This window comes from Pyrus communis, chromosome 9 (genome assembly GCF_963583255.1).
Source record: "Pyrus communis chromosome 9, drPyrComm1.1, whole genome shotgun sequence".
Taxonomy (NCBI): Eukaryota; Viridiplantae; Streptophyta; class Magnoliopsida; order Rosales; family Rosaceae; genus Pyrus; species Pyrus communis.
The window spans coordinates 4,624,925-4,641,735 of NC_084811.1; the positions used below are offsets into that span (position 1 = coordinate 4,624,925).

At 38.0% G+C, this 16,811-nt stretch overlaps 2 protein-coding genes and 1 pseudogene across 2 annotated transcripts; 1 reads left to right on the plus strand and 2 right to left on the minus strand.

Annotated features, from left to right (window-relative positions):
• Nucleotides 1-1,003: 1,003 nt before the first annotated feature.
• LOC137745669 (uncharacterized) lies at nucleotides 1,004-5,192 on the minus strand. The gene is made up of 4 exons (XM_068485665.1): nucleotides 4,867-5,192; nucleotides 3,759-4,782; nucleotides 2,518-2,633; nucleotides 1,004-1,648 (listed from the first exon to the last, which is right to left on the minus strand). Exons 1-4 carry the CDS (start codon nucleotides 4,987-4,989, stop codon nucleotides 1,223-1,225), a joined length of 1,689 nt encoding a protein of 562 aa, XP_068341766.1. The 5' UTR covers nucleotides 4,990-5,192; the 3' UTR covers nucleotides 1,004-1,222.
• A 5,569-nt stretch (nucleotides 5,193-10,761) lies between these two features.
• On the plus strand, nucleotides 10,762-12,559 carry LOC137744234 (pentatricopeptide repeat-containing protein At1g09900-like; annotated as a pseudogene).
• On the minus strand, nucleotides 12,557-15,577 carry LOC137745859 (uncharacterized). Its single transcript, XM_068485890.1, has 7 exons — nucleotides 15,369-15,577; nucleotides 15,182-15,259; nucleotides 14,515-14,621; nucleotides 14,068-14,145; nucleotides 13,666-13,767; nucleotides 13,291-13,372; nucleotides 12,557-12,903 (listed from the first exon to the last, which is right to left on the minus strand). The coding sequence occupies exons 1-7, from the start codon at nucleotides 15,517-15,519 to the stop codon at nucleotides 12,773-12,775; spliced, it is 729 nt and encodes a 242-aa protein (XP_068341991.1). The 5' UTR covers nucleotides 15,520-15,577; the 3' UTR covers nucleotides 12,557-12,772.
• Between the last annotated feature and the right edge of the window lie 1,234 nt (nucleotides 15,578-16,811).

Consider the following 16,811-nt stretch of genomic DNA (forward strand, 5'->3'; position numbering starts at 1 on the left):
AAGTAGAAAAATAAAAAAATCTTAGGTGTTCCGGAGGGACAAGGATTGTCTGCCCTCCCACTTCCGGTATGTTCATGTGCCCTCCTGTTTGTGTGGTCACGGTTAAGCCACGTCAACATTTTATATTACTATTCATTTTTGTCTTATTATCTCTATAAAAAAACAATATAAAATTTTGACGTGACTTAACCGTGATCATACAAAATAAGAGGGCACATGAAGGCACTGGAAGTGAGAGGGCAGACAATTCTTGTCCGTTCCGGAGTATCGGATACTCCGGGTACTGGTAAGTTTAGAGATCAGATAGGGACGTGAGTGAAGTGATATCAACTTCATGGGGACCTGCTAACTATAAAAGGAAAGTACATGGTACCATATCTAAAATCTGTATTCTCTTCTTTGGTATATTTTCAATTATTGCGATTGAGTGACCGCCGCAAAACCAATATGCCTTTTGTTTCTCCAGTTGGGTCCCAGCTATCTACTTGGACATGGAAACCAAATGCAAAGACAAAGGTTTCACTTTTTAGTCGTTTATGCGGCTATAATTCTCCATATCCACTTGAGAAACGGTGACTTCTCGATTGAAAACTATTTTTTCGGCCTCTTTTGTTTATTTCAGCGGATGATCTGAATTTGCTACTTCGCGTAGCTCTGGAGAGCGTGGAGTTCGACCACAAAGCGCTTTCCATACAACTTGCTTTTGCTTCTCTGTTACTGTTTATATTTTTGCTTCTAGCAATAGGTTCCTGGAGCTTTGTAGGTTTAGTGGCTTAGCTTGCAAGAAATTGCCCGAGCTGTAGTTGGGGAAGCCCGGGAAGAATAACGGCCACGTTTAGTGTCTAAATTAGATAACTCGCTATATTAAAAGTACGAAGAAATCCAACTACTAGATTATGTTGACGCGAAAGAAATTATCCAAACAATCAACCTCTGCATGTTTTTCTACCCAAACTTATTTCTTGAACTGGTATAGTTGTATTTGCTTATAGAACGGGTCACGTAAACATTTCAAGGTTGCAGTTACAGTGAAAATGAATCATTTATACAGACCTAATTTCTGGGAACTCACTATTACACGAAACCGCTTGTTTCAACGACGCAGTTTATCAATAAAGGTTTTACATTCTGTATCTCGATCCTATTTTGTTCTGTGCTCATCGGTCTTACCTTCTTTTGGGCAAACTCTACTCAGGACACCCTTTTGGCTGTTCTAAACTAACTAATCATTCCACCCATCTTTGTTTGCAGCCCTCGATGTGAGGCCATTCACAGAGATGCTTCCCAGATGCGCCCCAGGTGTTTTCACCGCATTTTCTCCATCCCAATCATCATCCCAACCTTCATCCCAACCTTCAGCCGTTTCCATGGCAGTTGCTGGAACAGATTCTGGCAATCCCATTTCAAGTTCCTGATATGGAACTCCACCTCCAGTACGCTCTTTCCTCTTCCTGATCAAGCAGCAAGCCCACATTCCTCCAAAAGTTAGCACTGCAACAATCAAGAAGTAGGCACCATTTATTGGGGTCGCTATGGTCTTGAGAGAAGGAAACGCCCGAGGGGGAGGATCTATGTGAAGCTTACATTCTCCGGTTCCAGCATTTAATGTTATATTGGTGCTTTTACCCGGATCAATTGATATATTGACCTGCAAAAACAAATTAACAAACGGCACAACTTTGTTTTCAGAAAAACAAAAAAAAAAGCGAATGTAAGCTCCCAACGTAACAGTGACAGAAAAACACAAGTATAATTTCCATGGTTCATGCATGACACCAGATCATGAACCCGTCAAAAGCAGGTAAGACATTGTAGTAAGGTCATGCATCCAGGAAAGTCTTTTGCATGGTATTATCAATTCAGCTGGTCATCTAAACACAAACAGGGTTCCTTCAACATTAAGGTTCTAAGGAGAACACTGATAGTGCAGACTGTATGTCCATCTCACAAACTTTTCCACCTCCCTTCGACATACAGCCATAATTTATACTGTATTCCCAACTTTCCATCTAAAACAAATTTAACTTTTTATGTTTTAATGTTTTTATTTTTCAATTATCAGCCTATGCTTTTGTTTTCGTCTCTCCGGTCCACGCTCCTTTCCTCTTTAAATTTCTTTTGTCGATAAGAAAAACACATTACCAAATGGGCTCTCATTGATCATATTTCTTTCCCCTTTTTACACATTCAGGCCAATCCAAAAATATATGCTGATCCCACAGAATTACAAAAAGATTGCCATTCTTGTGTTCGGAGACCCCACGCAAAGAAGAAAAGGTGCAAGACTGGTAATTTCAGATTTTTACTTTTTTTTTAAGAAAAGAGAAAGAAAAGCTATATAATCACCACAGAAAACACTCAACCAGGCAAAACCAATAACAAAGTAGCAGAATTAAGACGAGGAATTCTCTTATGTGCATTGACCTTTCACTGTTGGATACAACAGCATTTGTCATCCAATATTGAAGCTTTGATGATTATCCTAAGAACACTGTGGCAGAATCCAACGATCTTTACCTTTCCGTTTTGGTGTTTGTGAATCTCTAGGTGCTTGCTGATACCATTGGCAGAAAGGGTTGCCTTCAAAGTGCTGTTTCCTACGTTTTGAACCAGAATGACCACTTCTTTGGACCCTGCAACATGGGAAGATAAAATAAATTTATTGTTTTTCATCTCACTAATAATTATGAGTTCAGATGGTATTGATTGATCTCCACCACTCTGATCCACAGCTTTAATAAATAACATACAAAATGGAGTGATGAAGAGTAGATGCAATTTCACATGGCATAAATGAAATTTAACATCTCACTTTATCATGAAGACTTCAAAGAATACCTCTCCATCAGAGAATAGCTTTGTAAGATGTACATAGCTTATGATACATCTTAGACACTGAAATCGGGTCTAATTCTGCTCTTTATATTCATCAAACTCTGTTAGCCATAATTTTTTCCTTTAAAGTCCAAAAGATTTCAATAAACTGCCCAAATCATGGCCGACCAAGCAAAAACCAAAGAAAAGCAACAATGTAAGCCAGAATTTTGGAAAAAGCATTAAATATTTAGAAATGTCACAGAAACAGTCTGCAAGATTGTGGTAGATGTGACTACTACATCAAACCAAGTCTGATATGCAACTGACACAGGGGGGCGCCTTTAAGCTTTTTAATATCCAACAGAATCCCCAGATAATTTCAAACTAATCTTGCAGACATAGTGACCTAGAGCCCAGCGGCATTGATCGATAAATCAAAACTGAAATGTGTTAACAATTTACAGATTGATGGTTCAGATATCATGTTTATAAACTTCTTAATTAAGAAGAGCCTTACTACCAAGCCTATTGTCATAGAGCAAGCCAAGTTTCTATATAATTGTGATATAGAACATGTACTGAATGGCAATGCCTTTCCACACAAAAAAATGTGTTACATATAGTGCTCACGAGAAATGACTTTCGACCATTTGCAGCTGCATAAATAAGAAGTATTGATTTTGACTCAGTAGACACTACAAACCAACCAATAACTAGTTCTAAGTTCTAACAACAGCACAAATGTACTCGAGAAGTATTCCAATGTAGTATACTCAAGCAAGCAAAACAATGTCACCAAAATGTTTTCATCTTTGAATTCCATCTCAACATCCTAAATTGTAAAACCATTATAGATATCCCTTAAACTATATTGCACATTTTCTTGTAAATCAAATAGTGTAGAATGTCAGTGAAATAGTATCAACAGTTATGTGCATTACCACTACTGAAGCTCTTAATGCAAGCAACCACCACATCCTTGACCGCACATGTTTTGATTTTGGTTAACCCAGCGCAGCTCTCCTGCTTCTCCTTCTCCTTCTCCTTTGGATTATCCTTCTCCTTCTCCTTCGGATTATCCTTCTCCTTCAGATTATCCTTCTCCTTCTCCTTCTCCTTTGGATTATCCTTCTCCTTCTCCTTTGGATTATCCTTCTCCTTCTCCTTCGGATTATCCTTCTCCTTCTCCTTCTCCTTCGGATTATCCTTCTCCTTCTCCTTCTCCTTCGGATTATCCTTCTCCTTCTCCTTCGGATTATCCTTCTCCTTCTCCTTCTCCTTCGGATTATCCTTCTCCTTCTCCTTCTCCTTTGGATTATCCTTCTCCTTCTCCTTCGGATTATCCTTCTCCTTCTCCTTCGGATTATCCTTCTCCTTCTCCTTCGGATTATCCTTCTCCTTCTCCTTCGGATTATCCTTCTCCTTCTCCTTCGGATTATCCTGCTCCTTCTCCTTTGGATTATCCTTCTCCTTCTCCTTCGGATTATCCTTCTCCTTCTCCTTCGGATTATCCTTCTCCTTCTCCTTTGGATTATCCTTCTCCTTCTCCTTCGGATTATCCTTCTCCTTCTCCTTCGGATTATCCTTCTCCTTCTCCTTTGGATTATCCTTCTCATTCCCCTTCTCCTTAGGATTATCTTTCAACACCTTGTCAGTGTCCTCCTTTGGATTATCTTTCACCTTGTCGGTATCCGGCTTCGGATCATCATTCGATGTCTTGGCAGGCTCTGGATCCTTCATTTCTGTTTCCACATCCTTCCCTTCACCCCTTTTAGTATCATTATTCAAACCCACCTTGGGGCCCTCATCCACTTTCGGTTTCGGAATCTTCGCGGGTTGCGAAGACTCCACTTTCTCCTTACTCGGGTCATCAACCGGCTTAGTATCCGACCCATTTTCACCAGAACTTGACACCGTAGGAGGCAGCAGCGGACTAGGCACCGGAGAACCCTCCTTGCCCTTGCCCTAAAGTTTTCGAAAACAAGTAAATTTTCGAAGTTTGAACTAAAAAACAAGAATTTCAGAATCTGGAGAGGGAAAGAGAGTTACTGGTACTGTCGTATTGTCGTTTTGAGGCTCACCAATCAAAATTCTGTGCTTGGAGAGCGAAGAAGAAGCATCGGCGACGACAAAGACGATGAATAACACCGCCAGAAAACCGATTCTATACATTGAATTCGGAATTTGGAGCTCGTTTTCTGATCGGATTCACGTCCTCCGCGCCAAAACCGTAGAAATTAATCCGAACCCCGATCCGGACAATCGCATTTTGGGGATAAAGTTGCAGGATTTATGAATTTGTGTTAGGATTTCAATTTGGGGTTTAGAGATTTGGATTGAAATTTAGGGTTATTGGGGAAACTGTGATTTGCAGAGACTTAACGCTAGGGTTGGCGTCGAAGTCAGCTTCTTCGAAGACGTAGAGAGAGCTCCAATTGGACACTTTCTGACACGTGGCAAACTGCCAAGTGTGCCACCTGTGATACGATGCGGATGTGGTAACATATAATTCTTTGCAGACAGTCATGAGAGCTTTGGGATTCCTGCAAATTGGACACTTTCTGACACGTGACAGGAATGCTTTACTAACATACAACGTTGTAATAAACGGTGTAGGGAGTTTTGTGTTCATCATTATTTAGTGTGATGTATGTTTATTGTTCACCATCTTATTTATCATCGTTATATAAGTTTGAATTTCTAGATTCCTGTAGTGGATAAACACAAATCTTAAAAGTCAAACTCATTTAACAGTGATAAATAGGATGGTGAGCATACACTGCGGTTGCATCAAAAGCTCCAGAGAGGGATGAGCCAGGGAGATCCACTTTTGCCCTTTTTGTTTGTCTTAGGCCAAGACCTAAATGTAATTATGTTCAGAATTATAGTCTCAAGTGTCATGTATACTCAAATACTATCTCCAATCGAAGAGGCTAAATATAGTTATCTCAATAATTTATTAATTTTAAGTTTATACTTTAAATTTATTGATTAATTTAGTTATATTAATGTTGGATATTTTCAAATCTAGCAGTTGAATTTAAATCAATTATTGCAACTGAGGAGCAAGGTCTCAAAAAAAGGGCCAAAAGGGGTACCATATCTAGCCAGCGTGATGTCCTTTTGGCCAAATAGTGGTGTTGTGGGCTTCATAAAATATTTCGGCGAGAATGTACATCACAATCTTCTTCACCGAATTCATGGATGGGAAGAACAATTTTTATTGGATGGGGGCAAAGAAGTATTACTAAAAGTCATGGCAATGGCTCTTCCGAACTATGTCATGTCTTGTTTTAAATTACCTATCAATATAAGGAAAACTAATGAAAAAAAACTTGAAATTTTTTAGTTTTAACTATAAGAACAAAATAAAGGATAGGTGAATAGTACCAAGATTGAATTTTTAGTGTAAAAATATAATCTTTCGTTAAAATGAACATTACTGCGGGTTTTTTGTTAGAACTCCCATCAATACATGCAATGAGTTGGAGAGCTTAATGGCTAAATTTTGGTGGGAAATGAAGGGAGGGAGGTGGCAGTTTGTGTTGGGTCTCGTGGAAAAAATGAAAAAAAAAAAGAAGAAAACGAAGAGGAGTGGGGGGTCCAGGGATTAAAGTGCTTTAATCTTGCTAGCGGAAGTGGGGTGACGATGATACGAGGTACGTGGTGGGCAACGAGGAACAGTGCTGGATGGTTTCAAATGGCTGGAGGACGTGCGGATTGATGGAAGCCGAGCCTCGGCATGGAAGTTGACGCTGTCCGAGATGCTTTATGTGCTCTAATATCCATGCTCAAAGTTTAAATAAACCTTTATATTTGAGAGTTAGCTTACTCCGACTGGTTTCCATTGAGTTTGCCTTTGCGCCCCGAGCTTGTAAGAGCAACTCCAGCGTTGGAGCTCTTTCCCTGGCAATACACTATTCAATCCACCTAATGAACAGTAACTGCCCTTAATGAACAGTAAATAGCCCTGGCAATAGAATTTGCATCTCCACCGTTACACTTCAATAGCCCTGTCAATAGGCAATAAAATATTAGTATTTTTTTTATTTATAAAATAATACAAAATAATTTTAATTGTAATATCGGATAAGATTTTTAATCGTTCTCGTTGCGCCACGTGTCATTATCCGAAGTATTATTAAATAATACAAAATAATACAATTATTGGTGATGGATTTCTGATAAGATTATTAACCAATCACGTCGCGCCACGTGTCATAATCTGTTCACAATCTTTGAGGATAGATTTCCATCAGATTTTTAACGAATGACGGCATGCCACGTGTCGTAAAATATTCCAACATTCCCACCGGTTGAATGATTTATTTTTGCTTTTGGTTTTGGCAGCGTACCAAGCTTGTGCTTGAAGTTCCTACACAATAAAAATAAGTAACAAATAAATAATACAAATAAATAATTATAATGAAAATAAGTAAAAAATAAATAATACAAACAACATAATTATAATGTAAGTCGGTAACAAATAAATAATACAAACCATAAATAATAAATTATGTAGGTAACAAATAAATAATACAAATAATAAATAATAAATAACAAATAAATAATACAAACAATAAATAATAAATTATGAAGGTAACAAATAAATAATACAAACAATAAATAATAAATTTTGTACGTAACAAATAAATAATACAAACAATAAATAATAAATTATGTAGGTAACAAATAAATAATACAAACAAATAATTATAATGTAAATTTGGGTATCAAATAAATAATATATTGTTACCTGATCCGAGTAATTTTCCCCACTTCGAATATTACTACTAGCTTGTGCCAAGGCGTCTCTCCACGTACTAAACGATTGGCTAAGTAATTTCCAACGACTGGACATCGATTCTTTGGTTCTTTTCCCACCAATTTTCTCAAGAAAATTGGTATGAATAAGACTCCACATTTCTCGCAACTGCATCTCATTACCCGTAAGTGAACTATGAGTAACTTCAACCCAGCTAGTACACAACGCAACATCTTCAATAAGCGACCAATTCGTACTTGCACCAGTGGTCATTTTGTTGAAAAAAAATGGATTCAAACTTTGAGACAAAGAAAGGAATGTGATTGAAAGTAGTTGAGAAAATATGAAATTGTTGTGTAATGTAGATGATAATGAGAAAGAATTTATAGAAAAGTAAAAACAATTTTTTTTACAATTTTTTTTCAGATTTTTCAGATATTTTTTTGAATTTTTTTGAATTTTTTACAATTTTTTTTAAATTTTTATTCAATTAATTAATCTCTGCCGTTGGATATAAAAAAATTTGAATTCCAACACTCCAGATTGTGCCACGTGTCACAACGCTAACTTTTCAGTTTTTTAAAACTATTTTTTCATTTATTTTTTTATTTATAAAGCATTTTAATATCCACCGTTGATCTCAGATCGAACAGTTGATATTAAATCTGACTTAATTTTTTTTTTTTTACCGTTGAGATCGAACGGTCCAAATTAAGTGACCGTTGAGATCTAACGCACCGTGGGAAGCCACGTGGCTTCCCAACGGTAACTGACAGCTTTTTTTTTCTTCTGATTTTAGTGTCAGCGATGCGCCCCCACGCGCGGGTGGGGTGCACGCGCCTGACACAAAAAAAATTAAATATTGCGCTGACGCCACCCTGGCGTCAGCCTGACGTCACGCCCACCTCGGGCTCTCGGGCTGGCAATCCCCCACGGGCCTAGAGCTCGGGCCTCCACCTTCCATCGAGCTAGCCCACGCTGGAGCCCTCCCACCGGCCCTCGGGCCCTTGTTTTCGAGCCTGTCCCCCGAGCCAAACCCAACGCTGGGCTTGCTCTAATAGGGCAGCTCGCTCGGCGGCTTCTATTAACCGCGTGTGTGATGTCATAGATGAAGATTATTGTTTTTTAAACTTTTATTCAATATTCTTACCGAGAATGTAAACATTGTTATTCGAATTGATTAATAAAATCTATCGTTTTGAAAAGAAAAGAGATGTTGTAATAATAAAAATAAAAAAAAAAACGAAAACTATGATATGAATGATTATGGGGCTTTTTGTATGGAATCGTACGGGCCTAGGGCTTAGGGCATTGGTTGGACTGTGGAAAAACTTGGCATCCCAAAGGAGGTCCATGCTAAATTTGCAAAATTGTTTGAAAAACTTGGGCATAGGTTTTGGATTTAACAGATATAAATAGTGAGCTTGATATTAAATTATAACTTACCTGTTATAAATACATATAATACATCGTTGGTTATAACTAAGGGATGTCTGCTCCATAATTGAATTATTGAAATACATAATTTTTTTGTGTAGGATGTTTGTTTTTTTAACAAAGAAAGAACGCACAACAATATTTTTGAAATGCAAGAATAGTATGTTTGTACATTTTGTTGGTGATCATAAGCACATTACCGAAAACTATCGACATTTGCTCTTTATTAAAGTACGAACATTTGCTTCATCGTTGGACCATATTGAAATAAGAAGTGATTGTTGCACAATACTTTTCTATGCATCCTTGTTTATTTTACCCTTCGAACTAAATAAATAAATCGACATTTGCTCTTTATTAAAGTACGAACATCTGCTTCATCGTCGGACCATATTGAAATAAGAAGTGAATGTTGCACACAAATTTTCTATGCATTCTTGTTTATTTTACCCGTCGAGCTAAATAAATAAATAAAATATTAAAAGACATAAATAAGTACGAGTGTTCAAAGAAGAAAAGAAGTGTCTATAAGTATCTATATTGACTAGAAAGACCAATAAAAAAACAGAAAAGACACAAAGAAAAAAACCATAAACCAGAAAAAGCAATTGCAAATGAATCTTGATTACTTTTGTGCTGCATAAGCCTTCGACAGTGAAAAGAGTTTTGCTTTGATATGTATGGAATAAAAACACAACATCTTAAATTGTAATTGTTCATGGTACATGATTTTTCTGCAATAGACAAGTGTATAGGACAAATTAGTGTTTGAACGGCTAGATTATGACTATCAGGGTTAGGATTTTCTTTCTTCCTCTTTTTATATCTTTTCATTCCCTCATCCCACACTCTTTATTTTGTTTTCCTCTTTTTATAAAAAAATTCAGCAGTTTAATGCACTGGTGCACTTTAGAACTTTTGTCTAGTGCAATACTTACCGTACAAGTTCCCTAGATTAATGTGGTACATATTAATGAAAGGGGATCATTTCCGGATCTCTTTCCACCAAATCCACCTAATTCGGGATCTGAGACATTGGATTTTGATCTAACGGTTACGGTTATTATAACTTTTAAAAATGTTCTCTGTTTGTAACCGTTAGATCAAATTTCAACAATTCAAATCTCAAACTAGCTGAATTTGATGGAAAGGGATCCAGAGAGGATCCTTTTCCCATATTAATGTTCTCTACATTTACCTCTCTTTTGTTTGGAGCAATTATATTTGGACAACTGCAACCAACTGCATAAAATCTGAGCCTTTTCAGATTCCATGTTGGTGATATTCCTTGCTTCCTTGCAGACTTCAAATGAATCCGAGTCCTTATTTTTTGGCTTTTTATTTAAAATGATCAATGATAGTATTACAATTTCTAACTTTCGTCTTTGAGCTTTAAATTTGATAGAAGTGGTCCATGAGATTGTCCACAGTCAATAATTTTGATCATTATGTGGAAAATTTCTGTTAAACTGAATAAACCACTAGTTTAAGTGGAGGGGTTGATTTGACAAAAATACTCTTAATTTAACGGAGATTTTTCATATAGTGACCAGAATGATTGACGGTGGACAATAACAGGGACAACTTATATTGATTTTAAATCTCAAATATCAAAATGATGAATTATGACAATCTTAGAGACCATTTTAGTTAAAAAACTTTAATTTTTTACACATCAAAAAGAAAGTAAACCATATTATTTAGTACTCTCTCACTGCCATTGCCCCTATCAATGTGCAGAAATGGTGGAGGCAAAGAAGGCAATAAAAGAAGTAGTTGAAGCAAAAAATCAAGTGCAAATGTGGAAGTTTGGGGACGACAAGAGCTCTCTGCTCGACCAATTCGAGAGGCTCTCCGTAGACTTGCAACTCAACCAGGCAATGCTGCGTCGGAGTCTCTCCGAGCCGATGTATATTCGGTCTGAGTTTCCTCTTTTACTCACTCAGGGTCCACCAGAACCGTCACGACCACCACCACCACCACCACCATCACCGCCACATTTGGTTACGAAGAAGAGACGTGGCTCGGGGTTTAACAAGGTTCTGAAGAAGATGATCAAACCCATTCTGAGAAGAATGAGTGGCAAAAAGAAGGACTTCCCAATCCCAGAGGCCAAAGACCCCAGGCTTTGGAAGACATTTAGTAGATCTGTACGCCTTTGAAAGTTGCAACATTTGAGAATTAGTAACTCTATGTATTGTCTGAACTTCCAACATCTGTATAACTTTTGGGGTTTCATTCCATGTTTTTAATTCCTCTTGTAAGTGCCTGTTCTATGCACATTTTTACATGCTACTCATACATGAAATGTTGCAAACTTCTAGTGATTGGTGGGGATTCAACCGCTAATCACAACGGAATGTGACTATTGCAGTATCTCGATTCTCAAGTTATTCACGAACTAGAAAAAAACCAAAACACATGACAATTCATAAGTAATTTGAATACTAATGTAAGATGGTAACTTTCTCGATATAAGTAAGTTTTTTTCGTACCATGCTTCGCATTAATAAACGATAAAATTCTTGTGTCCGCCTAAAGAATCACGTCATTCGTACGTCCACTCACACAACTATACTGTTTGAACCCACTTTCACTGTCCTGGTGAATTCGTTGTGCAAGAGGGGTAAATTGCGAGGGCTATGGAGGTTTTGGAGGTGATGGGTAGGGTTGATTGAAGCCAACAGTTCAGATTTACAATTGCTTGCTGAAGGGGTTATGCTATGTGGGGAGAGTTGAGGATGCATATGATATGCTGACGAGAATAAAAAAGATGAAGTAAAACCTAATATTTACACTCAGTGCTGTTGTCGATGGATTTTGCTAAGTGGGTCGATCGGATGAGGCAATGGAGATCGGATTGATTCTGGATGTGGTGAGCTTCAATGCTCTGTTTCATGGGTACTGCAAGGAAGGGAGGCCAATGGAGGGGCTCAATGTGTTGAAGAAGATGAAGGAGATGAACTGCATTCCAGATTGTATCACTTACGGCAGTTTGCTGCATAGATTGTTGAAATGGCGGAAAATTCGGAATGCGATTAGGGTTATGAGGAGATGGTGGAAAATGGTTTTGAAGTGGAGGAGAGATTGATGAACAATCTCGTTAGAGGGTTGTGTAGGAGATCATGGGAGGAAAAAGACCTCTTGGAAGATGCACACCAAGTGTTTGAGAGAATGCGGAGCAGGCATTCGGGTTCGGGTATCGATGCTAGCACCTATGGCTTCATGATCCAGAGTGCTTGTATGGGAAAGAAGATGGATGAAGCTCTGGTCAGCTTGCAGGGGATGGTTCGAACAGGGTTTTCGCCGTGGATCGTCACCTTTAACAATGTGATTCAAGGCCTGTGTGTTGAGGGAAAGGTATTCGACGCATTGTTAGTTTTGAGCATCATGGATGAAGGTGGTAGAGCAACCAGTAGAGTATCGCACAACCCTGTAATTCATGAGTTGAATCGACCAGGGACTTTCCTCGGCGCTTGTAGCGTTTATGGCTCCGCATTGAAGAGATATGTAATTCCTAATAAAATACCTCAACAATGAGAAAACTTTGCTCATGCTCATTTCTTTCTTCAAATAAGCCAATCAATGCCAGCAGGAGTTTGAAGGGTTAACAAAACATGCCACTAACTTGATGTACAGATATAACATTTCTAGGCTCTATCATCAAATGCAGTGAAGTCTCCGCATGGTAAACAAAAATACAATACAAAAAATTTCCGGCCAACGCTATGAAATCTCTGAGGCATAAATTTACTAATTTTTCTCAGCTCGGGTCATGTATTGCCCAGTTCTGGTATCCACCAGTATTTCATCACCTACATTTACGAACAGCGGGACAAAGACAACAGCACCGGTCTCAAGAGTTGCAGGCTTTGTTCCACCTCCTGCGCAAAGTTAAGGTAGAAGATATGTGAATTTATGAAGCAGAAAACGGAAATGGACCTTCAAAAACGTATATGAGTGGCCCCTTCTTTGATTGCTGGTAATGAAAAGCGCAAACACAACATGGATATTCCACAAAGAGGAGATATTCCTCTCTCCAAACTTTTCGTCTGAGAGAAGGTGCAATAGCGGGTTCTAAGTATTTCTAAAACCCGAGAAATCAATTAGGCAAATAATCTACTCGGCCTAACCCTGTAATGGCATTTTTGTCTGGTGGCATTTTACCAGCCTTCATGTCCCTAAACAAGACATGGACTGATGGATATTTATACCAGTCGCATACTAAATCTGGTCCTTTGGAATTTGCAAGAGGACATAAATTGCATTACCTTGAGCTGTGTCACCTTTCAGTCCGGGATCAACATCAACCACCTTCAGCTGCACTGTGATGGGGAGGTCAACATCGATAAGCTACAAGCACACAAAAAAAGTGCAGATTGCTTTTCAAAGACCACAATTATGATACAAACAATCACGATTCGTCTCAGCATGAATCTAAGTTGTATAATCACAATACGTCAATAACTTTAAATACACTGCTTGAGACTGCTCTAAGTTCATTAGGTAGTGCCCAAGAGCTGCATCTCGGAAAAAAATAACCGTCTTGGCACAATCTATCTAGTGCATAATGAACTTCGCAGAAAAAACTGGAAATTTAATAGCTTGAAAGGCAATGGATAGCTAAAAGAGAATAAGGAAAGTACTTTATCATTCCAAAGAAGCAAATTGCAGTCCATGCCCTCTTTCAGCCACTTTGTTTTGTCCCCAATACTTGATTCATTTACACGAGTTTCTTCATAGGTAGTCTGAGACAAGTGAACGAAAAAAAATGTTTAAGATAGAAAAATAAAGATATTTATGAATATCTTGTAAAGATAATAGAATCAGCTAGCTTCCTTGATAACAGGAATAGATGCTATGCGTCTTAAACACTGAAGTGAGGAGCATTGTTTTGTCCCGAATACTCAATTTTAAGTACTCCACAATAGTCATCATGCACTCTTCCTTCCCTTTTTCTATCATTTGGTTAGAGTGCATGGCGACTGTTTTGGAGTGCCAATAACAGCTCTTTAATTTTGTAAATTAGAAACTCTGACGAAGAATACCAGGTCCATGAAGACAAACTGGGGACCATCTTTGTATACGAATTGCTTTGTTTCCTTGTATATATTTGCCTCATTAATCTGCAAAAACAATCAAACATGGGAAGGTATATATGTCATTGTATAGACATCTACCATATTCACTTTTACGCGCTCCATGCTTGAAATGAAAACTTTCTTTCCTTAACAACAAAGTGATATCAAATATAACCTGAAAGTTAAACAATGTCGTATGTTTGAAGACAACTAAACTTAAGTATGCCACACAATCAGTTAAGATGAATATATAAACTTGGTTCTGAGATTAAACTGCTTGCAAAAAATACAAAAATAGACCATGTCATACGCTACATATTTAGCTGACTTTGTTATACGTGTTAGCAAAAAAATACTATATTAAACTTCAAATACATTTGAACACAGAAATAATGATTGATCAATAAACATTACCGTGCTTCCAGCTCGAAATGTTTTCTCAACAGTGTTTCCCGATACATAATTGCGCATTTTGGTCCTTACAAATGCCGCCCCTTTCCCAGGTTTCACGTGAAGAAACTCTACATAAGGCAACAGACAGCAAACCAGTAAGCTTCAACTGCGTAATGAATCATGGAAATAGTCATTTCCCTGAAGAAAAGAAAAACCTCCTCATTGGGAATATTAGTCAGACAAAAACAGACACCGCAGTTATAGAGGCAAATGGCAATTGAGTACACCTATATTCAACCCGAACTTCACAAGCAACTCTCGACGTACCAATATCCCCCTACCCGAAGCAAAAGACATGATTCGAAAGCATGACGCAGAGAAAGAAAAAGGTTTTCATATCAGCTTACCATCATGGTATTCAAAAGGCAAGCTCCCTAAAGTATGTCTACCGTAAAATTTACCCGAAAACAAACACAAATGCCATGAGATTAGTACTAAAATTGGTAAGTATCAAACAAAAAGAAACATAATAAAATTGAATTACAGCCTTAAAACTCAATATGTTCACATACCCAATAAGAACAAAGTCCAAAATTTTCGACTTTAAGTCTTTAAACTAAAAAAAAGAATTCAAAAAAAATCAAAAAAAAAAAAAAAGAGTATTAGAAGAGGAAGATAATATAATTACCTATAACTCGCCACGGAGCTCCATCAACTTCAATGTTGGAACCCACTTTTATATCGTTGCTGGAAAACGCCATTATCCCTGAAATTTTCACAATTCAAGCATCATTTCACTGACCCAGAACCAATATTACATGAATTTAACTCAGCAACAAGTAAAATCGAAGAGTAAGAGAGTAAAAGGAGTTTACTGGGAAATCCGAGACGCAGGGGGGTTCGGGAAGAACTCCGCATGGCAAGAAAGAACGGCTTGGACGAGAACGAAAGCGACGAAAGCTGCGACGGACGGCTGAGGATGGAGGAGGCGGAGGAGACGTTGAAGGAGGTAGCCATTCCCGCCATGGCTGTGGATTGTTTGAGAAGCAAAGGTGTGTGATTCTCTCTGTAAATTGCGCCGGAAATTTAGATAAGGCCTACGGTATCGGAGTCATTTGCTTCGCGCCTTGGGTTGGGCTTGGGCCTGGATTCCTCCCTTCTCTCACTTTCGGTGGTCCATATAAGGCCCATTGGGCCTCAAATATTTTTGGATTTTGGTATGAGTGATTTCAAATTATTAAGAGACAGATTCGAATTTAGATAGTTTTATACTGTGAGGAAGAGGCAAAAGACTTGTAGCTCAGATATTTTACAGCACATACCTTTACACTCGAGGTCATAAGTTTGTTCTTCCCTCTCCGTTACCGCTTTTATAAAAAGAATTGAAGAAGAAAAATCTCACGAGACTATAACCTTGTTTGCAGTTGTAATCGAACATATAACATCCCAAAGTTTCTCTCCAACCCATCCCTAACTCTCAATACGCATTCCTTCTTGGCATTCAACATAAGAAATACGTACAGGGCTAGCCCGACTAAACTGAATTTTCTAGCTCAGCTCAATTCAAGTTAGTCTATTTTATTAGCTTAGTTGGTTATGAACATTTCCTCAACTAATTGTAATTTGCATGTACCACAATCCTATTACAACCCATAAACAGCGTTTGAGATGGAGAAAACCATATCTTATTTGAGTTGTTACACCTCCATCTGTAAAATATTCAATGATAACCTCAAGGTCCTCAACTAATTCATATTAATTGTCGTTTTTGTTTTTGATTAGTCTCCTGATTAACATGTTAATCATTCATGGTTTCAATCATTAGCCAATACAATTAGTCAACGTCATCCCACTCGTTTTTCTTAGTCTAAAAACGACATCCCTAACACGTGCTGCATGTTCGGTTGCGGCGTGACTCCTCGGTCCACAGAGCGCGTGCGTTGCCCTTTCCCCATCAGCACTTTGGTAGGTGCCCACATATCCGGTTCACATACCGTCACCACCTACTATTATGGCGTCATAAATATAAAATCAAGTCAACGGCTGCGATTTGCTTAATCATTCCATCGCGAAACTCCACAGAGTTTGACAGTGCGGAGACTCTCTAAATGCTAAAGGACGCAAACTTGAGGCAACACATAATCTGGTCTTCTGACAAATTAACAGAAATACCGCTAAATTGTAGTAAAAGTGATCGTAGTTGGTTTTTTTTTTTGCATGCACAATTGGATAGGAAAGCTCCTCGACGCGCATTTTCTGGTATTACTCCTGCTGTCGTTTGTATAATGGATAAGATAAATGTTAAGGAGATTCTTTTA